The following is a 23132-nucleotide window of genomic DNA, read 5'->3' on the forward strand; positions in this document are numbered from 1 at the left end:
TGATGGTGCTTCAAGTTTAAACCATTACTGCACTGCCAGCCCCTTCTCTGATAAGTGCTGGAGGATATTTACAATCCCCACATCACTGCAAGAGAACCATAGTATTTTAAATTGTTCAGTAGTTACAGCAGGTTGCATGGATGGATCAGAGTCAGATATCTTAGTGTTGCCACTTAAGAACTGGTCCAGTGATCACGTGTCTAATTGGAGCGTTTAGCAACAAAGGAATTAGTTTTGCCTTTTCGATGATCCTGGACAGCTTTGCTTAGGTTTGTTTTTCTGGTGTCTATCTTTCAGGATATGCCTACACTGCAATAAAAGATCCATAGCTGGCCTGGGTTAGCTGACTCAGGCTCGTAGGACTCAGGCTGTGGGGCTATAAAACTGCAGTGTAGATGTTCAGGCTAGGGCTGGAGCCAAGGCTGTGAGACCCCGCGAGGGGGGAGGGTCTCAGAGCCCAGGCGCCAGGCCAAGCCCAAACATCTACATTGCTATTTTTAGCCCTGCAGCCCAAGCCCCGCTAGCCTGAGTCAGTTGACTGGGTTTCAGGCTTGGTGCCATGGGGTTTTTACGCAGTTTAGACATACCCTAAGACACATTTGTCATACCCTACGGTGTTGGATTGAGTTTATTGGAAACCTTCCTCCTTTTCCTTCCCCCTTTCAGCTAACACTTGTGCTTTTCACTGTGCATGTGGATGAGTTTCATTTACTTGCAATGTCTGGTCTCTAAATATTCCTCTGATGCATAAGCATGTATGAACTGATTTTCAGAGGTGTTAAGGTCCTCAGAAACCCATTGGAGTCATCTCAATTTCACTCTCTTCAGCGCTTCAATATGAAATACAGACAAGTGAAGGAGGTGACACTCCTGAGAGAGAGAGGGTCTGATTTTCTTCTTCCTTACATTGGTGTAAATCAGGAGTCATTAAGATGATGGCAAACCAGTGTGAGGTCAGAATCTGGTTTGAAGTGGTCAGAAACACCATGGAAGAAAGACAGTCAGTGGAGAAATTGGTTTGCTTCAACATGAACACCACTGTCTACCTAACAACCAGAAGGTGGGACAACTTGGAGATAGATACAGGAACATGGTCAGTGAGCAATGTATAGTGAAGGTAACGTACCATGCTATGGAGAAAAGCCTGTAGGTTGATTCTCTTCTCACTTCAGTGAAGTCTATGGAATTACACTTGGGTAAAATCAATGAGAGAAGAATCTGGTTCTGCATCTGCAATTGGATATACATCAAAGCCAGAAATATTTTGTTTACCAAATTTACTCACTTTTGCAGTGTGCCTCACAATGGCATTCAGTATTCAAAAGTGCTAGTATTTGTATGGCAACCCAGTGTTTCTGGCTCCCTGGCATTTGGCCATTGTGGTGCAGCATAATCTCAATCTACCAGCATAGTTTTGTTAAGCTGGAGAGCCATTCCAAACATATTGTAGATTTCTTCCCTATCCATAATGTCATATTTGTCTTGCCAAGACTGGATGTAATAAGTTGTTTTAACACGTACTGTTGGACTGGGTTTCCGCTTTGTAGTTTAAACAGCTACATTAGAGCTAGCAGAAAATATACTGTTTAGGCTACATCTACCTTATGAGCACAGGGTGTGATTCCCAGTTCATGTATATGTACTTGCACATCTGAGAGTTAGCACAAGTATAAATAGTAGTGTTGCCGTGGCAGGACAAACCTTCCTGAACCAGCTGGGTATGTACCTCCTGACGTAACGCAGTAGAAGATCAAGTCCATGCTGAATCACCCAGATTGCATTTGCCATAAAGTGTATGGCATTGGCAAAGATGAAGAGAGAAGTAATGTTACACTTACTTATTCCATATGAAATGTATACATTGTAACTTCCATAGGGAAGGGAAAAAAGGCCGGCTGGCACACAGATATTTAATCCTAAATGGAAGATCTTGGTGGAGTGTTCCCAATCAAGTATCATATTTCTCTATTCTGTAGACAAAACATTTTCCACGTTCATAATGTTCCTCTTCTCCTTGTCTCCTCTGTTTCACTGACATATTTTAGTAGGTTTTATTATATGTTTAGATAAGCAAACTGGGTTTTGTGTAATAACTAGCTGATTATTTTTTCTCCTAATACAGTATATTTTCATCAATATCAATAAGTATATCCTTAATTTCCAAATCTGTGCAATTTACATCTGTTCTATAATGTGCAAACGAAACATTTTAATCATTTCTAAAGTTTGCTTTAAAAATAACATGCTTTAAAAATTGTGTGCTCTTAGCTATGTTCAATAAGGTGCTGTCCGTTTAAAATATTATCTATAAACATTTGACTGCTTAAGCTAGGATAAATAGATTCCTTCGGTACTGTATTCCCTTTGTACTTCCTTCTGCTTACTAAAGGATACACTGTCTTATTCAAATAGTGAGATTACAAATGACACATGCTTGTTAAACCATGAAGTGCTTAAGCATATGCTTAGCTTTAAGCATGAGTAATCCTATTGATAGTCCAAAGCAACTGGCAATCATTTCAGGGCCACCATGGTAGCTGTTCCATTAACAGTAGAAATTCCTCCACTGATATATATACTAGTAGTCACACGAGAACCAGTTTTGATTCCCTGGCCGTTTCTGGTCTCTCATCGGAAGGTGCAAGCTAATTAAGCATTTACCAGGAAAAAATGGTCTTAACAAAAATGTAAACTGGTCCACCTAGATACTGTTTTTTAAAATGGCTTTCTCCATACATTGCCACCTAGTGATGAGTAAATTAAATAAGATTCTTTTCACATATAGAGTACAGTAACAAAACAATTTGGGCTTTGATAATTTAGGCAATCAGAAATTATCCACCATTATTTTCAAGGTGGTAAAAACAGCATCTAAAGCCAGGGAGCACTTGAATTTTAATTAGTGAAATTGCAGTTGTTTGGCACCCTACTGTGATTTTGGATTACTCAGGCTGAAAGGCATCTCTAGAGTTAAGCCACAGGGGAAATTGGCTGGCCCTCAAGATAAGCATCTAACTATCAACAAAGAAAAAGCAAAAATGGGTGGATTTAGCAAGTCAGTGGTAATCCAGGATCAGATCACAATTAAGGATACTTGAAAACTGAACCCTTGTGATGTCTGAGGCCAAATATTTGCCCTTTCTAAATATTCTGGGAAGGCCCATTCATCAAAAGCTGGCCAGTGCACTGAGTTTTCTATCTATCTCCTCTCCCAGTGTAATCTGCAGCTTGGAAACAGGGACAAGGTTGGTAAAGGAGGCAAACTGTAGATTTAATTTTGTTTTCATGCTTGTATTGACTTTACAATAATAATTTATGCTGCTAGCCACGTTCAATAAGGTGCTGTCCATTTAAACTGAGGTTCTCAATTGCACTTATTTCCATAAAGCTAGACACAACAAACAAGAAAATTACCTCACCTTTGCATCTCTGTGATGCAAACCATACCTCTTACACTTAAATGAATATGTCCTAACCTTTCTTTTTATTCTACACCTGTTTTTGTTGTTTTCAGTTCTTAGTAAATTACACCTTCTGTTGCATGTGCATTTAAATAAATGCTGTAGCACTAACCACAACTGAGGAAAACCTGAACCAAAAATGCATTTGACTCACACTCCCTTAAAAATGAAGTAGAAGCCCACTACAGAAACCATAGGAGTAAGTCAGTGGAATGGGGGCCAGTGAAGATAATGGAAGTTTAGTATTAATAAAGACTGGTGAAAAGAAGTTGAAATTGCAGGAAAATATCCCCAAAGGATTATTGGATTATTTATTTTAGGGAAAAAAAACGATACCGAGTGTATGTGGTGATCCCGCTGTTGCCTGGATTTGAAGGAGATATTTCGACCGGAGGTGGGAATGCACTGCAGGCCATAATGCACTTCAACTACAGGTACTGTGCACAGTCAAAAAAAGGACATGGTACTCCGAGATCTTTATAGTGATCTCCATGCTTTTGTTGATGTGGTGGTGGTGGTGGTAGTGATGATGATTTTTGTACTGTGGTAATAACCACAGGCTCCAATCAGAATCAAGGCCGTATTGTGCTAGGCGCTGTACATAAATACAGTATGTGGGAAAGAAAAAGAAAATGAACTATTTATCTGTGATACAGTTTTTACATAACACGCCAACAGTTTTTTATATTATTGTTATTTGCAATAGTGACCTTGGACTTAGAGATAGCTAATAAAATCCTTGCTGAGCTCATTATCTAGCCTGCTTTCTGGATGCACCATAAGGCTCCAAAAAATTCTACAAGCACATAGAGGTAGACTTAATTTACTCATACTTGACATTTCCATCCTTCTCTTAGGAATTTAGATGCTATCACTACATTTTTTCTAGTTTATCCGTGTATTTTTGATATTTTTTTAGAAGCCTGACAGTATTTTAGTATCAATTTTCCCCGTGGTTTCAACAGAGCTGAAATTAATATGGCTTTATTTTGTTCAACAACAAATATTAGCACTACAACTCTATCTTTCTTTGAGCTCCACCATCATTAAAGATGACAACTCAGCCCAGAGACGAGTGTTTTATTTGACTGCCCTGCTGCCCAGCCAGCAGAGGGAGCTCAGAGTTTTGTGGTTTTGTCAGCCAAGTAAATTCACAGATTGCTTTTGTCAGGGTTCCTAGTTAGGTTTCCTCTGCAGAGCTTGAATTTCTTGCAGGTCTCTCTCACAGATCCTGAGATCAGCCTGAGAGGAATAACCAGCTGCATTTTCAAACACAGGCACTTATACCCAGGAAATACATGCATAAGTACTGATATTTAATGTTCACACAGAGCACAGGAGGCCCCATCTAAAAGACCCACACCCAATATATTTCATGGTGCTAAATATATCACTTTGCAAGGAGTAAAGGTTGAGGCAGGCCTCAAAGTTTTGTAATCTTGCGATCCACAGAGCTTGGCGGTAGGGTGGGGTCAGGGAAGAGAGAGATTTTCAAAGGCACAGATGGCAGGCCCTAAATCCCAATGAAAGTCACTGGGGATTAGGCACATAGCTACCAATTATGCCTTTAAAAATCTTCCCCATAGTCTTTTTCAAAGCTGATGCTCAGACTACTCAGAGATCCCTTCTGATCCTTGGGACCCGATGCTCTCCTCTCCTTGTTCAGAAGAGAGAAGCAATCCCAGCACAAGGGTGATGGCGGGGGAGGCTCTGAAAGGGGAAGGAAGTGGCACTGCTTTGACTGCTTTCTGGGGGAGGGACAACTGAAGGCAGCATGGGTTTATAAGAGAGCTATGCTGCCATAGGGGTGGTGAGACCAAGGGACCAACATTGAGAGTCCAGTGATCGGCAGGAATCATACTTAGGTTATGTCTGCACAGAGATTTTTCAGCCCTGTTAGCCCAACTTAGCTGACCCAGGCCAGATGTGGGGCTTTTATCCCCATGTAAAAAGAAAAGGAGTACTTGTGGCACCTGAGAGACTAATCAATTTAAATTTTTCATGCAGTAGATAGATTCCCACTCCATACGGCTAAATGCAGTGCCTTGCATAATGACAGGTTTCAGAGTAACAGCTGTGTTAGTCTGTATTCGCAAAAAGAAAAGGAGTACTTGTGGCACCTTAGAGACTAACCAATTTACTCCTTTTCTTTTTGCAAAATTAGTTAGTCTCTAAGGTGCCACAAGTACTCCTTTTCTTTTTGCGAATACAGACTAACACGGCTGTTACTCTGAAACCTATCCCCATGTAGACAACAATACCTTCCCCAGCATAAGGGTGACCGACCAGTGGTGCATACGAACTTCTATGCCTTCTGTGTCCTACACCGATGTTAACATTTGTTTAGGAAAAATGTATTCTGAGAATGTCACAGCTCTTCTCTTTATATGATACTTAAAATGTGTCTTGTGTTTCTGATTAGCACATTAGGAGTATCGCTAACTTCACATACCTAATTATATGTCATTGCTTCAGATCACTTGTATTTGTAACTGCCGCCTTAATTCTTTCCAGGACCATGTGCAGAGGAGATAATTCTATCCTGGAACAATTGAAAGCAGAGAGTAAGTGCTTTGTTTCCCTCTCTGCGTGATGTTCATCATTAGGTCTTGAGGACACTAAACTTTGATTGATTAGCTATAAAGCATAAATGAGCTCATCCAGTTGCCAGTTAATATAAACTTCAGTAACACAAAATACTGCAATTATGTCAAGAATATCTTCAAACATCTTCAAAATAAGGAAAACACACTAGCCAAAAACATCTGTGTATCTGAAGAAATATAATCAAGCAGTAAGATCCAATCGGTGTCATCCTCGTGGACAAGACTCCCAAAGTTTATTTTTGTTTAGCTTGAGATTGTTGTGGTCAAGTTGGTTTCTAACATTGGGTTATGCAGCACAAAGATGGAGTGAGGACAATAGAAGTGGGTATTTTATAGATTGTTGGGTGGGGAATTCTTATGTATGATTCTTCACCACACTTGGATTTTGTTTATTGGATCATATGGCTTTGGGTGGTTTTAGAGATGGTTTTTTGTTACACTGTTGCTTGGCACCCAATGACCATGTAGAGATAAAACTATTTAATTATAACACTGTTATCATCATTGCTTTCTCGGGGTCAGCCTGTGTCCTTAAATTTGCTTGGATGGAAATCATAGTACCATGAAAAACGTGTTTCATAAATACACGTGCTACATAATACATCCTTGATTCATGTATCTTTGTGCAAATCTGAACTGTAGCTAATTTAAAATAGAAAATGGTTTCCATAGCATGTGCAGACAAAAAAACTGGTTATAACCTCTTCCCCACAGCTCAGTCAGAGAAAGCAAGCAACTAGTGAAGTGATTCTCAGACATTAGCATCAATTGGAGGTGCTAGTATACAACACAAGACAAAATGGGGGGAATCCCTGGGTAGCCAGTCAAGCTGCCTATATGGATCAGAATGGCACAGAGAGGCATAGGAGAGTAAGATCTATTTTAAAGAGACTTATTTACATTAGGTTATTGTTAAGGAGATGTTGAAAGTTAACTGTTTTGCTTTTCCTTGCCTCTGCATTAATAATGACCACCTCTCACTCCCACCTCATTGTCCCTTTTAATCCTCAGTTGGAGATCAATGGATAAACTACATATCGTTCTGTGGGCTTCGAACATATGCTGAGCTGGATGGAAATCTCGTCACTGAACTCATCTACGTTCACAGCAAATTGCTTATAGCTGATGACAACACTGTCATAATTGGTGAGTAAGATGGTTGCAGGGGAAATTTGTACCATTTGACTACCCCGACTGAAAGTGCACATGGCTATCTCTACTTGGTGTGCTCTGTTCCATTTTACCTGCTAACACATTCCCTGTGTTGTATATTGAATTTAAATGTAAAGTAATTACAAGTTAATGGGGGAAGTGAGATGGAGGAAGGTTTCTAAAGTGTATTGATTAATTGATAAAGAAATGTGGCTTTGAAATCCCTTGGTGGTTAAACTTGTCCCACCGCAGGGAATTCTGTCCATTTGTTTTCATCAAACTCAGCTTTAGCCACTAAATTGTGAGTTGTCATCTGTTCCTTAAAGAACAGAATGTGCTGTGAAATTTGGAAGGCTTGGGGAACATGTGACCATTGGGAAAATACGTTATAACAAGTTGTAGATGCATTTTCATCCGTCTCTCTGTTATTGTATTTTTATTATAAGGCCATAAAATAACAACATAAGGCCAAATTCAGCTCTTATTTATACCACAGAATACAAGAGCGGAATCTGACCCAAAGTTACTCCTATTTCTTTAAGAAAGCCCTTTTCAGCCCGTTATAGCAGTATGAAGGCTTTGCCCATGAGCAACATAATATTAGGTCTTGTAAGAAGCAGAATGATACTGTCTTCCACCTCAGAGACAATCCTTATACCATATACCCTTAGATAGGTTGAAGTTTGGATTGGGAGGGTTTTGCTACATAGTTGTCCTTTTGATAGTCTTCTCACATCTCTAGTATGAAGAACAGCCACAATAGTTTTACTATTGATGATCATAAACATAGGACTAATTCTGTGGTGCATCCACATAAATGGAAGTGGGCGTGGTGATGTGCTATCTGTGTGTTTTGCTGTCATCCAAGGGTATGTCTACACTGCAAAAAAAAAAAAAATAATAAAGACCCATGGCAGCAAATCTCAAAGCCTAGGTCAACCGATTTATGCTTCGGGGGGCTCTTACTCTGGGGCTAAAAATAGCTATGTAAATGTTCAGGCTTGGACTGGAGCCAGGGCTCTGACACCAACCCCCTGGCTGGGTTTCAGAGCCTGGGCGCCAAGAATGTCTACACTGCTATTTTTAGCCCTGTAGCATGAGCCCAAGTCAGTTGACCCAGGCTCTGAGACACGCGGCCGCAGGTCACTTTGTAGTGTAGACCTACCCAAGAGGCTTGGGCTCAACGTACCAGCTGTGGAACTAAATACATCCCCCAGTGCTGCCCCATGTATCTGGTACATTCCTATTAAAGTGCCAACATTCCAGTGGAAAAAGCAAGGCCCAGGTTCTGCAGCTGCTGTAGGAGAGCAGTGACACAGATGTTTACAAGCCGGTGAGGCACAAATGTGTCCTACCTTAAATTTCCTGCTGATTAATTGATTTAAACATCAATTAATTTGGTTAATTCCTCCCCGCCCCCCAAAAGAAAAGAATTCCATGTGACTGAAGCCCTGAGTAGTTGAAGCACATGGGAATAAATTCTTAGTTCAGCTGCATTGTGGAGGAGTGGGAGTATTTTGCGGGGGTTGATTTTATTTTTCTCCTTCTCACTAGCAACTCCTGATAAAGCAGTAGTCAGTACATTCAGTCACTGGGATTACTAAAGCATCTGGGTTTCTTTATGTAGGAACCAGCTTGTTGCAGGGTTTTTGCTTTGCCTGGAGTTTTTGTGGGTATATGTTAATTTGCTAAATCCCAACTATTGTAGTCTCTTGCTGCTCCTTCCCCTGAGACAAACTCTTGTCTGCCTTTCTGTGCCATGTTTTTTTCCTGATATCTGTGCAGTATAGGTTAATCTCCTTTGGAGTTACATTTTTCTGCAAGCGTTGGGCGGGCAACTAAGCAAAGTGCCTAAGTGCATTGTCCATTTTATATATGCAGTCACTTGGATGCCCAAATCCTTGGGAGATGCAGGAATGGGCGCACAAAGTCAAAGGCTTGCTTAGGGATAGTTGCCAGTTTCTCCCTGGCTGTAACAGGATCCTGACACAAACACCCATTTGAAATAGCTGAGGCATTAGAATGATTCTTGACTGCACTGGCAGTTAGCTGATCTGTGTTAAATGAGCTGGTTCTCTCAGCCCAGTTCTTAGCGTATGGGTGTTCCCACCATAAAGACCACAATCAGAATCTGAACTAATTGGCACCTGGAAAGAGTGACTGAAGACTGGATGACCATAGAGAACCTGCCAGTCTTGGAGATGATCTCTGCAGAACACAATGAAGTACAGTAGCCGAGTACCAGGGAGAAGCTTCTACTACCCATCTCCATTCTTGTTATATGGCCAAATAACCTTATTCTCCAGTGCCGTCACTCCGGCACCTTTAAACTGCCATGATTGCACTCAAAACATTTTTAAAGAGAGGGGAAAAGTTATAATTATATATTAGGACATGTGCATATGTTCTGAAAGAATTGTCTGATATTTTGGCTCTTTACATTTTGCACAGTATGTTCTAATGCTACATCAACAGCACAGCAAAGAATAGAAAAAGAACAAATGTCCCTGATGGTTAGAATGGTTTCTACGCCCCCGGAGGGTACATTTTCATTGTATTGGCAATACTTGAGAACTGGTGCACGTAGCTCTCCATACATAGAAATGAAAATTTGGCCCCTGGGAGTTTTGGAAGCCTTACTTACCAGTTGCTAGAAACTGGAGCCCTCCACCTGCCTCAGTGCATGACTCCGAAATGATTTCCTTCTTTCTTAACCCCTCTTCGCCCCCACAAAAAACCTTGAAGGTGTTTTCTTTTTCTGTTGTTTATTTTAGAAGAAACATTAATTCTACATAAGTGGGCTCTGCTGTGCAACTTACTTTAACACTGATTCTGCCTGGGCTTAGGGCACAAATCCAAGTAAAAAATTTTCCTTTCTTTTATTATGAAATAAATGCAGCAAAGAAAATCCATAGAATGACTTCAAACAAAGAAGCCGGCTTGTGTCATTAAACATGTTAAATAAAGACCACATTAAACTCTGACCCTTGCCCTTGCATGCCATGGTATCGCTCTGCAAGAATAGCTGGAGGCTTCTGAGAAATTAAGTTTTTAAACCTTTTGTGTTTGATTTAAAATTGTTTAACCTTCTTTCATGCCCTGGAGTTTATGGAGAATGTGGAGATTTTTCCCCCCACATATTGATCTTGGCTCTTTTGTGGCTCTTTAAATCAGAAGTGGCTTTGATGGAGGATCTGCTCTTTACAAATCTTCATCTCGAGACTCTCCATCCTTAGCAACCTAAATTATTTTGCTAACGAGAAAAAAATGGATAATGTTCACATGGCATTTACATTGATTTTCTCCAGTTTCAAGAAGTGGCAAAGGTAATTCAGCCTCCTCTCTACCACCTACTGACAAAGGAGGAGATTTTTAACCTGTGAACTCTCATAGTGTTTTATCACTTGCATTGGAAGAGACTGGGGACAATTGAGTGCAGGTCAGCTAAGTCCAGGCAGCTGAACTTGTCTTATGCACAGGCAAGGAACCACACAGTGGTATGGTAGAGGGGGTCGACAGTAAAGTGATGGTGGTAGGATATACACAGAAGAGTGTGAGGTTGGAGGAGAGCTACTCATTGAAACTCTCCTTTACACATAAGAGTGGTATGTCTTTCTACCTAGTCTCAGGGCATACTGTGAATGCTGGGGCCCTGCAAAGGAGGAGCTGGCATGACCCAGTTCTTAAAGTTATTAGGTACCTAACTCCCATAGCTTTGAGGATCTGGGCCCATGTCCTGCTGGCGGTAAACAGGTCTATCACTTTGGTGGTGGTCGCATTCCTTGGGGAATTGGTATGTATTGTTTGTGGTGTTATAGTTTCTCTGTTTCCTTTGAAAGGCTCTGCTAACATCAATGACCGCAGCATGCTGGGAAAACGTGACAGTGAAATGGCTATCATTGTACAAGACACCGAAACAGTCCCTTCAGTGATGGATGGAAAGGACTACAAAGCTGGACGATTTGCTCAGTCACTCCGCCTCCGGTGTTTTAGGTATGAGTGCTAGAAACGAATTACGGTGCGTGGAAATCTCATGCTAAATTCTTGGGTGCCAGGAAGATCTTACCCAGTAAGGTCTTTTCCCAGCAGGTTGTGGTAATTAGTATTTTGTACTTGTGCAGGAAGATGCAGTCCTGCTGCCTTGCAGGGATTGCATTCCTCATTGATTTTAAAAAGAGAGCATCTGTGCAATTGTCCGTAAAGGATATACACTGGATTAAAGATATGAGTGGGTTTAACTCCGTTGAAAATCAATGAACTTTCACCCACTTACACATGGACTGAGTATAGCCCACAGAGTTTTGTGGTTGCCTAGACTTAGGATTTCCCATGCAGTATCCCTTTCCATCCCCCGCAATGAGTGTTTGGATTACAAATCTTGGAAGTCTGTTTTTGTTAAATTTTTCCTTGACCCCTTCAGTAAGGGGAACGTGCACAGAAGACAATGGAACTTTGCTAAGGAACAAATACTCCCACTGCACTGTTATCCATTGTAGGTGGTGGTGTCTAATTTTTTTTTTTTTTGTACTGGGAGTTTGTTCAGTCAGAGAAGCCATCTGGCCAGCAGCACAACAATTCTCTCATTAAAACATTCCCCCCCCCCACATTTTCCATCTGGATGGTTTTTAAACATAAAGGAGGAAATGATAAGGCAGAGCTAAGGCTGACAGATTATTCTGTGTAGGAAATAGCAGCAGACAAGGACATCTCAGTGTGCGCAGCACCATCTATTAAGTATTGAGGACATTATCTAAGGGAACCCTTTTCTTTCTTCTTCAGGATTGAGTTGCTGAGGTTTTTTTCACATTGAAGAGGGAGTGGGCCTAGTGGTTAGAGCAGGGGACTCAAACACAGGGCTCCACCACTGACAGCCTGATTTTGCAAGATGCTGAACCTCTCTTGTGAGATGTACATGCTCAGCTCCCATTGGTGGGACTGACTGGTATTCTAAACTGATTACTTCAGTCCCCTTCCATTATTACCTTCTGGAAAACCTAATGTTGATTTAGCAGAAGGCTTCTCACTCTCTGATAAACAATATCCCCACCTCTTTGGTATATGTTTGTGCAGTGCCTAGCACAATGGGGCTGGGACCTCTAAGCACTGCTGCAATGCAAATAATAATAATAAAAATAATAACGTGGGTCCTTTATGAGTCTTGGCTTTTGGGTGGTTTTCTAGGGTCACTTTACTCAATAACTGCTTGTGTTGTTTTCCTCCAGAAGAAAGCTGATGACAAGGATCACATTCCTGTTCATGAAAATCCTCTGGAGGGTTCTGTGTTACTTTCCAATGACATCAGTTCTTTCCCCCCCTTTTTCAGGGTTGTTCTTGGTTGTTCAGCAGACCTCAATGCTGATCTCCAGGATCCAATCTCTGACAGATTCTTCAAGGAGGTGTGGGTTTCAACAGCTGCCCGCAATGCCACTATTTTTGACAAGGTGAAGTACCTGGCTCGTTTTCTCTTTTTGCTCCCAACAGGCTCACTGTTGATGGATGTAAAGGAGAGAAGCAACATCTTGGCTTTGTGGGAGAGGGACTGGTGGGGCGGGAGGGTTCAAGCTCTAGATCTCATCAAGATGGATTGAATACTGTGTAATGTCATGAAACTACACAAGCTCTGAGCAGGAAAGGGCCACAACAGATGAAGGGTTTTCTTTTAGCCAATGGCATAACTTTTTTGACCCTTAAATACTGTTGGCAGACAAGCAAGGTAGCAACTCTGATTCTCCTCACATTTATACACTGATTTTACAGAGTATTGTACAGTAACTCCTCACTTAAAGTCGTCCCAGTTAATGTTGTTTCATTGTTACGTCGCTGATCAGTTAGAGAACATGCTTGTTTAAAGTTGCGCAATGCTCCCTTATAACGTCGTTTGGCAGCCACCTGCTTTGTCCACTGCTTGCAGGAAGAGCAGCCCGTTGGAGCGAGCTGGTGGGGGCTTGGAACCAGGGTGGGCCGGCAGCCCCCCATCAGCTCCCCGATCCCCTAAGTTCCCTGAGCGGCAGCCACCCAGCCAGACTATCAGTTGTCGGCAGTTCAGCTGTCTCTTCCCCCACTGCCATGTGCTGCTCCTGCCCTCTGCCTTGGAGCTGTTCCCCGGAGCCTCCTGCTTGCAGTGTGGGGGGGGTGCTAATGTCAGGGTGTTCCCCTCTGCTCCTGAACCCCACTTACCCCATTTCCATAGAGCGGGGGCCGGGGGACGACACGGCACAGAGGGAACTTCCTGGCAGCAGCTTCTGTCTCTACTTGCGGATCTACTTAAAAAGGCAGTGTACTTAGAGTGGGGTCAGTGTACTTAAAGGGGCAATGCATATCTTTCTGTCTGTCTCTCTCACACAGGGGGTGTGTCTTTGTCTGCCATGCTATCTCCGCTCCCTCCATTCATGCTGCCTTGTAGAGTGTGAGGCTACATTAACGACAATGGGTTAACCCTTGAGGGCTCAGCTGATTGCTAGTTCATCATTTAGCAGTAAGGCATTCCCTGGGAAATATCCAACCCTCTGACTTCATCACCTCAATCAAGCTTCACAATAATCATTGCTGTGTACCAGTATTAAATTGTTTGTTTAAAACTTATACTCTGTGTGTGTGTGTGTGTGTGTGTGTATATATATATATAATATAGCCTTTTGTCTGGTGAAAAAAAATTTCCCTGGAACCTAACCCCGCCTGTTTACATTAATTCTTATGCGGAAATTGGATTCGCTTAACATTGTTTCGCTTAAAGTCACATTTTTCAGGAACATAACTACAACATTAAGTGAGGAGTTACTGTAGTTCCAGTTTCTGGAGCTCTTGTTTTACATCAGTATGTGTTAGGAGAGAATCAGGCCCTGCAGGAAAGAATCTTCTATTTGGCCATATGCAAAGCAAGGCTCACTGATCAAGCAAACTAGCTATTGCTAATTTTGGATAATCTCTTGTAGGAAGATTGATGTACAGATTTTCTCATACAGGCATGTGTACAAATTGTTAAGCTCCCCAGGCTCCATTAACCAATTCACTTCAATATATATGAAGGTGTTTACAGTAGCGTCAGTTTGCGCTATGGAAGGCATGTAGTGATATTTTCCTGTATGCTTATGTACCACCTCCTCTTTCCATTTCAAATCAGGTGTTTCGATGCCTTCCCAGTGATGAGGTGACTAATTTAGCCCAGCTGCGTGACTTCATCGCCAAGTCAAAATTGGTAACCCAAGATGCTGCAAAAGCAGCAGAAGAATTAAAGAAGATTCATGGATTTCTAGTGCAATTCCCCTTTCGTTTCCTGGATGAAGAAAACTTGCTGCCTTCTGTTGGAACAAAAGAATCCATGGTTCCCATGGAAGTTTGGACTTAGGGTGGTATAGACGGCTTTAGAATTTAAAGTCTGGCTCCTTGGAGACAAGTTTGCATACCTGATGATTTCAGGAAGCTTTGTATTGCCAAGGTAGCCACCGAAAGGTCTCCATCAAACTAATGTGCCTTTCTTAAGGATTTTGGTGGAACAGCTTCAGACAAAATGACTGTTATGGGGAGGGAAAGAAAATTTGGCACTTATGATCAGTGACAAGCTATATTAATTGAAAGGACAGTACTTCTTTACAGACATATTCTAAGCACCTTAAAGATGCAGGCCACCCCTATGAAGGGAGAGAAATCATAATGTATATTACTACTGCCAGCATGATCACACGTGTATAGTGATTGTGATACCCAGGGGTTGTAGGCTGTTTGTGCTTTCTAAATCTTTGTGTGCTTATAGTTATTACCTAGCTGGAGTTACCCTCTTCATCATCTCTGTTTTGTATTCCCTCAAGTATTCTCCCACTGCTTACCCCTCCATAATGGTTGGGAAATGTTGCCTGAGGCCAACTCAGATGTTCCTATGATCATTGACTATCGCGCTTAGATGTTACATTGTGTATACGGCAAAGGGCTAACTCTCTTATGTCAAAAGAAAAGAATTATTTGTGGCACCTTAGAGACGAACAAATTTATTTGAGCATGCATCCGATGAAGTGAGCTGTAGCTCATGAGAGCTTATGCTCAAATAAATTTGTTCGTCTCTTAAGGTGCCACAAGTCCTCCTTTTCTTTTTGAGGATACAGACTAACACGGCTGCTACTCTGAACTCTTACGTCAAAATCAGTGGTGCTGTCTCTTCTCCTGGCCCCAGGGGAAAACATTGTTTTTTTTACTACAACCTCAGCAATCAACATTCCTCATGCACAGCATGACACTGTAGGTCTCAGTGATGGGCAATCCCTAATGGAGATTGAGGTGATGGGAATCTCTTGAATTCTGTTTTTTCAGGGTTTGCAGAACTTGTTTGAGTTCAGCTACCCTTTTTCTTACTATCTAAACTATAATTTTTTCCCCAAGGGAGAATCAACTTTTTAACCCTACATTTTTCTAGCTAAAGGAAAGCCTGCTGCTATGTATTAGGGAGAAGAGAACCCCAAAAGCTAGGCTGGCAAAACTGGGTCCTCTGTTTTGGATCACAGTGCTGTGTGTATACACTGCCTTAAATACTCCCCTGTGTTCTTTTTCACTGTTTCACCTGTAAAGAACAAGAACCCAGTAACAGTTGAGTAAGAGTTGAAATTTTGAGCTGACGATGTTCAAGGTTGATCAAAGTCACTCATACCGAGTTCGATCACGCTCCAGAGGCTAGTGGGGAGATAGCACTGAACTAGTCTCTGTGACCAGCTCCAGTAATGGAAAGACTTGGTTTTGAACAGTCTCTGCAATGCAGAAGTGTGACTCCAGGTCATCCCAAGGACTGATAAACTCACTCAACATGGTAAATCTTTTTGCTATCTATTTACTAATACGAGCAGCACAGTTAATAAGAAACTCATAACAATGGGTTCCTGTCTAGATAGAGGGAGAAGCTAAAACTCCCATCTCTGAATGCAGAATGTTAACTGATTCAGTGGGAGTGCCATTCACCAAGCAAGGGCCAAATGTGGCCCTTAATCTGTGGTCCAGTAAAAGCCTTCACCATACCTTATCCATAAGGCTTACAAACTTTTATTGCTATGTTTTTCTTTGCTAAAAAATTCCAATGATTATAAGTAAATTTGTCCTTTTAAAAAAAAAAAGGGCGTTTGACAAGCTTCCAATATGCTTAACGTTCATTAGTTTATCAAAAAAATCATGACACCCTTTTGAAAGATATGCCCAAAACACAGTTGGCACATATCTTACAGTTAAGCTGATTGGTCTGTATATTTTAAGAAAAGTAATTAGGCATAGAGTCATTTTCCAATGCTACATCACGTCAATAAGTAACAAACACTAACATTCCTCAAGGGCAGCCCAAGTCCTAGCTAGTTGCTATGTTTTGTGTTGCTTCATGCTCATATTTTATAGATGCAGTTAGTGATATGGACAGGAGTCACGGCCATTCCTTATACTTGGTGAACCAGTGGTCTATTTAATCTGTCAATAGTGCATGCACAGCTTTTATGAAGTAAACTGCAGTGGTTTATCGGTACTGTGATTTTGTGTAGTGCACTGCAGATAACTAGGTTCCCTCAAGATTTGTTGGGCATTGTTATTTAGAATCATATTTGTTGTTTAAAATGAGACACAGGGCTTACCTGCCAGCTCCTGTGCTAGAGAAATATGCTATCAGGCAAGCACTGCAAAGCCAGGAAACTAAAACATCAAAATACTTTTGCTTTTAACACTAGCCCAAGGCTTTTAATTTCACGCTAAAAACTGTTGGCCATTTTTAGTTTGAACAAAACTGCTAATATGAAATGATTATAGCCTGCCACATATTACCATTAAACCACACAAGTATAGATTCATAGTGGAAAGAGGCCCAAACCAGAACAGCATATTCATTCACACCAGATCTACAACCAAACCTAAAGAAGCATATAATGCTCCTATCATCTATCTGTCTAGATGCTCATATGGCTCCTGTCACAATAGTACCTGAGCATCTCATGATCATCATTGAATCCTTACAGCACCTCTTTGAAGTGGTATTGAAACTTTGTGGCTTCATAGGTAACGTGACCCAGCTTCTTGTACCCCAGGTTGTCTTTCCAAAACTGCAATGCAACTGACATGCAAAACCCAAACCATTTGCCCATTTCAGATGATGTTAGGGGTCTGATGTCAACCCATACAGCCCAGGAATTTTGAATTAGTATTGAAACACCATTCTTAATCCACCCCCTTTGTACCATACATTGGCTTTGTAGCATTTGAGGCATATAAAATACCTCATAACTTGAAGATCTTGACACCAGCTGAAAACAGAGGGTGGATTCACCCTTGTGCATAGAGTTAGCACAGGATCTATGCAGCACTTTAAATAAGGCTTAAATAGAATTAAAGTAACTTATAGGCGTTGTGTTGGCTCTCTGCACAGGAGTGAATTCCGCTCAATGTGAAAGGATAGGTTAAGAAATTCTTTATTTTGAATTTTCCTGATTTTCTTGGATGCCAGACTCTTGACATTAACTGAACACCTTTATTTTATTTTCCTTTATGGATGGAGGGAAAAAAAAGAAATATTAAGAAGAAGAAGAAGAAGAAAGCCAAGACAAAACTTTGCCATTCCTCATACTTTGGGGAATTGATGCATCTTGAAATTCAGTATTTTTCAATGGAGTCATTCAAATGTTGCCAGGATTCTGGAATCCTCTTACACTTGTACGCCCCGACTCAGCAAGCTGCTCAGTATGGATGGACACCTATGTCCATGAATAGTTCCACTGACTTCAGTGAAGCTTCACACTACGAGGCCAGGGTTCACACATGCAGAACAACTTACAGTATCAGGATACATTACAGTACACAGGCCTACAAGTATTCACAAGAGGAAGTATTCTGCTCTGTAGAATTTACAGTGCAGTATGTGCCCTCACATCATTCTTCATGCATATTCACAGTAGTTGGTGTCTTTTGTGAATGTCTGTTAATTAGACTTTTCTTTCACATGCTATGAAGCCACAGCAGGGGTGATGTTTAACACCTGGTCTCTGCACATAAACAGTCACCACTCTTTAATTCTTAATACCCTGGCGGTTTTACTTTTACTTTGATTACCCAAAGCAAATCATGGCGTAATCATTTGCAAATATACGGTACTGTAAGCAGTGATGCTGTTTTTAGTGATAGTAGTTCCTGAAATATGTGAACTGTTTTTGTGGCTTTTATTTTTAAAAGATTGTAAGAAAAGAGGAAAAAATCTCTTCCAGACTCAGATTTTATATTTCATGATTCAACCTGGATGGAAGATTTATGGTGGATATTCCTAAGCAGGTGCCAGTACGAGAATTCAACATCACTTCTTACCATGTCCGTATATATTTTTAAATAACGGGATATTTTAATATATGTTTTGTTGTATAGATGCAGGATTGGACTTACTTTTTAGCATAGAAAATTATGCATTGTAAAAAAACCCATGAAAAATAAGATTTCATAATCTAAGCACTTCATTATTAAAATAATGTGTACCAAAAAAGCCACCCATTGCTGTACAGGAGATCCCAGGCCTTTGGCTCAGCTTCTGGGCTTGTACTCCCCAAACCAGCTGATGCTGAGAGTGCTCAAGTGCAGCACACTTAAGGTATGTCTACCTACACTGCAGCTGGGAGCAAACCTCCTAGCCCTGCATACAGACTCATGCTAGTGGGTTCAAGCTAAGCTGTGGACGTTGCAGCTCAGGATGAAGATTGGGTCCTCAAGTCCCCCAAGGCTTGACAGCCCATGCTACAAAGTTCATGCTGCTATTTTTAGCATGCTAGCTCGAGCCCTGCTAGAGTCTGTCTACCCAGTTGGGAGGCTAGTTTGTAGCTGCATCGACAAACCCCAAAGGTCTGATCCTGTTTTCAATGAAAGAGGCTTGCCGTTGGCTGACATGACAACAGGATCAGTCCCAAGGGAAGGAAGTGCCTTTTGTCACTCAGCGTCCTCTCTGGCCTTTTCGCAAGCAGCACAGACAGACTTGGAAGGGAGTCCAGCAACATTTTAGCTTAAGCCAAGTCTACACTAAAAACTTTTGCCCATACAATAATGTTGATTAGGGGTGTGATTTTTTTTTTTTTAATGACATTTTTATACCAGCAAAAGCCCCAGTGTAGATGCTGGTAAACCGGCAAAAGCATATTTTTTGCCGGTAGAAGCTGTGCCTACACTAGGAGAGTGTGTTAGTATAGCTATACAGACATAACTATGCCAGCAAACCTTCTCTAGTGTAGACTCAACCTCAGAAGCAAGGTGGCCAGGGAAGCAAGATGAAATGTAAGAGCAATTAGAAATGTGAGGGATTCATAAGCTATAACAGGAATTCGGATAAGCTCCTGGGACTTATCCCAGAAGCATAGCTGGGGAATGGCCCCAGCGAAGGTGGTGAGAGTTTTGGTGGGGACTGGCACCGGAGAAGGATCAATATATCTGTACATTTCCTTTGTCATATTAGAATCCAGGCATATTTTTAAAATTAACTTCACGTTTTAGAACCCGATCTTACAGCCATTCTGTCCCATTGCCTTCAGTGGCAGTTTTGCTTAAGTGAAGACTGCACAACTTGCCCTCTTTGATATTATTTTAATGTGTCCTTCTACTCAAATTATGTGATTATCTGCCTTAAAAGGAGATCTACATTTTTATAGGTGTTTGTACAGTTATTACACTGTGCGTTTTATTTAAAAGTCAAGCCGAGGCAGTTTTGGGACAAATGAAAAAAAGTTGGTATGACCCTTTACAGTGTAAAGTTTACACGACTGCTTTTGTTTTATTTTTGGGTTCTTTTCCACAGCTTAGGGCCAGCTCCTCTGTTGGTGTGAATTAACATAGCTCCATTGACCTCAGTGAAGTTCCACCATTTCAAAATCAGCAGAGAATTTGGCCCAGAGTGCCTCCTGACCTCTGATATGAGCAAAGCAAGAGCCTGCACAGTGCCATTTTAGGTGTGCAATAGGATGAGGCCAGGCATCTGCCATACTAGCCGCAGGGCTCTTCTCATCCGTGCTGAGCCCCACCGAAATCCAGACCCTTGCCGAATCAGGGTGTTAGTTGGGAGTGTTCCTCCATTGCAGGGAATGAATGTATGCAGTGTAAAACTAGTGTGTAAATTAGATATAATTAGGCCCACAGACTGTAAATCTAAAACTGAATGCAACCGTACTTTTTTTTTTTTGGTCTTCTTGTCTTTTTTTCTTTTCAAGCACTTGTGACCCGTTCATTTTTAACCTACCAGTGCAGTTTCATAAAATAACATAGATATTGTGAGTAAGTCGTATTTATCTGGCTCTATCCTGATATCCAGGAAATGAGAGTGTTTTTAAATTCACGGGTCAAGAAATGTACAAGTTTCCGCTAACTAAACTAATTGATAAAACTAGAGCTTCCAAAATATTTGTACTTCAGATGTACAAGGATTGACATGATTCCAACTTGCTGTACTTCTCCGCTTTAGATGGATAAAATTGTGAACAGAGTGAATGCTCCTTCTGTGAAGGGTTTTGAATTGACAGTTTTGTGTCCCTGTTTCTGCTAATGGCTGCTTCCTTCCCTATCTATTATTGTATTTGGTAAACAGATATGTATTAAGTGACTAAAATATAACTAAATATAACGTATCAGAAACATTTGGGTGATGACTTTTCATTTTAAATTGCTTTTGGAATGATGATCATTTTGCACGCCGTGGACCTAATTCTGCTCTTGCACCAAATGAAGAAAACTTCCTCAGCAATCAGTGGAAACTCCATAGCAATGTAAAGGCAAAGCAGACTCGGTGAAAAAAATCATTAAAAATGGAGCCCAAGATAAAGTTACCACTGGGACAAGGGGATTGCTAACTTGTCTGTAGTCAATGAAAACCAATATATTTTAAAGGAACATTGCTACAAGAACCCTGAGTTCTAGAACCAGGGTCTGTAGGGCTCCCGGCAGGTGCTACATCCTTGTTGCAACCAGGGACTCAGTCAGGGCTGTCACCAACAAGTACTGCAGGAAGTCCCACCCTAAGAGGCATGAATGGCAGCCCTCTGCAATTCCCTGATTGGCTGGCTATATAAACCAGGAAGCCATTTCTGGGAGTTGTTTGATTAAAGTAGATCTTTGGTGTGTGCTTCTGCCCTAGATCCTGCCTCACCTCTCCTTGCTGTGACTCACCTTGACCCTGGCTCTTGACTTAGGCTCAGCTCCTGACCCTGATCTTGGTTTACTGACTTTGGCTTAGGACCATTACTGACTCCTCACACTGGCCCAGCCTCACCCTGATTCTCATTCCATGCTCTCAGTTTGGTAATGGACTCTGACTTTGCAGTTTGATCTGCTCTGGCCCCGAACTGATCTCTGACCTTGGGTCTGAAACCGAGCAGCTCACTTTGTGCCCACAAACTGCCCATGACCTGGCCCTGACAACTTGCACTCAAATCAGGCCCCAAATTTAGATTTTATGAATACAAGCTTTGTCATGCAGTAGAAATGTTTCTATAGAAGTCAGTGTTTCTCAACGGGTGGGTCCCATCCTTTAGGAGATCACAAAAGGCAATTGCCAGTTGTGATGCATTGAAAATTTTATTACCATCTAAAGCCAAGAAAATCTTGCTCCCCTCATACCCTCCCTCATCAAGGTCAAGTGTTCTTTGTCAACCTCTCAAAATACACACCAATGAATTATATAAACTGATCATTGTTATTATGGATTGTCATAAATATAAAGGGAAGGTTAACAACTTTATGTATGCAGTACATAAAATCCCTCTTGGCCAGAGGTACAGAATCACTTACCTGTAAGGGGTTAATCAGTTCAATTAACCTAGTTGGCACCTGACCAGAAGGACCAATGGGGAAAGAAGATACTTTCAAATCTTGGGGGGGAGGTTTTGTTTCTGCTGTCTTTTTGTTTGTTCCCTCTCAGGACGGAGAGAGAGAGAGACCAAGCAGGTAAACCAGCTCCTACAAAGATACCTGAAATAATACATCTAAAATTACAGAAATTGTAAGTAAAGGCAAGGAAATGCATTAGAGTATCTTTTGTTTTAGCTTGTGAATTTTAAGAGGGAGGTTTATTTCTGTTTTTGTAACTTTGAAGTTGAGCCTAGAGGGGAATCCTCTGTGTTTTAAATCTTTTTATTACCCTGTAAAATTATCTTCCATCCTGGTTTTACAGAGGTGCTTCTTTTACTTTTTTCTTTATAATAACGTTCTTCTTTTAAGAACCTGATTGATTGATTTTTAGTTTCCTAAAGATAAAGGGTCTGGTCTGTACTTTTAGTAAAGGCAATTGGTTGGTATATTATTCTCAAGCCTCCCCAGGAAAGGGAGTGAAGAAGTTTGGGTGGATATTTTGGGGAAATAGGAACTCCAAGTGGTCCTTTTTCGTGAATCTTTGTCTAAATCACTTGGTGGTGGTGGTGGCAGCAATATTGTCCAAGGACAAGGAAAGGATTTGTGCGTTGGGGAAGTTTTTAACCTAAGCTGGTAGAAATAAGCTTAGGGGGTCTTTCATGTGGGGCCTCACATCTGTACCCTAGAGTTCAGAGTGGGGAGGGAACCCTGACATGGATACAATTTTTTACTCTCACTTTTATAATAAAATAAATGTAAAGGGATTGTGAAAAAATTTGACTTTGAATAAGGGGTGGCCAACCTGAAAAGTTTCAGAAGCACTGGTTTAAGGTAGCCAATGGAAATATTTTTTTAAAACTGTCCTATGGTGGATGCACCCCAAACATTTTAGTCCTGAGAACCTGAAAGTGAAACTTACTATGGGACAGTCAGTATAGCCTAGTGAATAAGGCATTGGATTGTGACTTTGAAGATCTAGATTATAGTCCCAGCTGTTCTACTTGCCTGCTGGTTGACCTTGGCCAGGTCACTTCACCTCCTTGTGCCTCAGTTTCCCCATCTGTAAAATGGGGATAATAGTAGTAATCTCCTTTGT

General features: G+C 41.2%; 1 protein-coding gene across 7 annotated transcripts in view; it reads left to right on the top strand.

Annotated features, from left to right (window-relative positions):
* The window catches only part of PLD1 (phospholipase D1), a 123736-nt gene extending 102912 nt beyond the window's left edge, over positions 1–20824 (top strand). For all 7 annotated transcript variants that reach the window (XM_043522380.1, XM_037908562.2, XM_043522379.1 and 4 more), the window contains 6 exons: positions 3782–3895; positions 5976–6025; positions 7079–7213; positions 11059–11212; positions 12543–12660; positions 14340–20824. In XM_043522380.1, coding sequence (XP_043378315.1) covers positions 3782–3895; positions 5976–6025; positions 7079–7213; positions 11059–11212; positions 12543–12660; positions 14340–14564 — 796 coding nt within the window. In that variant the 3' untranslated portion in view covers positions 14565–20824. The remainder of the gene's footprint in view (positions 1–3781; positions 3896–5975; positions 6026–7078; positions 7214–11058; positions 11213–12542; positions 12661–14339) is intronic.
* Positions 20825–23132: the final 2308 nt, after the last annotated feature.

Source organism: Chelonia mydas, chromosome 9, assembly GCF_015237465.2.
Source record: "Chelonia mydas isolate rCheMyd1 chromosome 9, rCheMyd1.pri.v2, whole genome shotgun sequence".
NCBI lineage: Eukaryota > Metazoa > Chordata > Testudines > Cheloniidae > Chelonia > Chelonia mydas.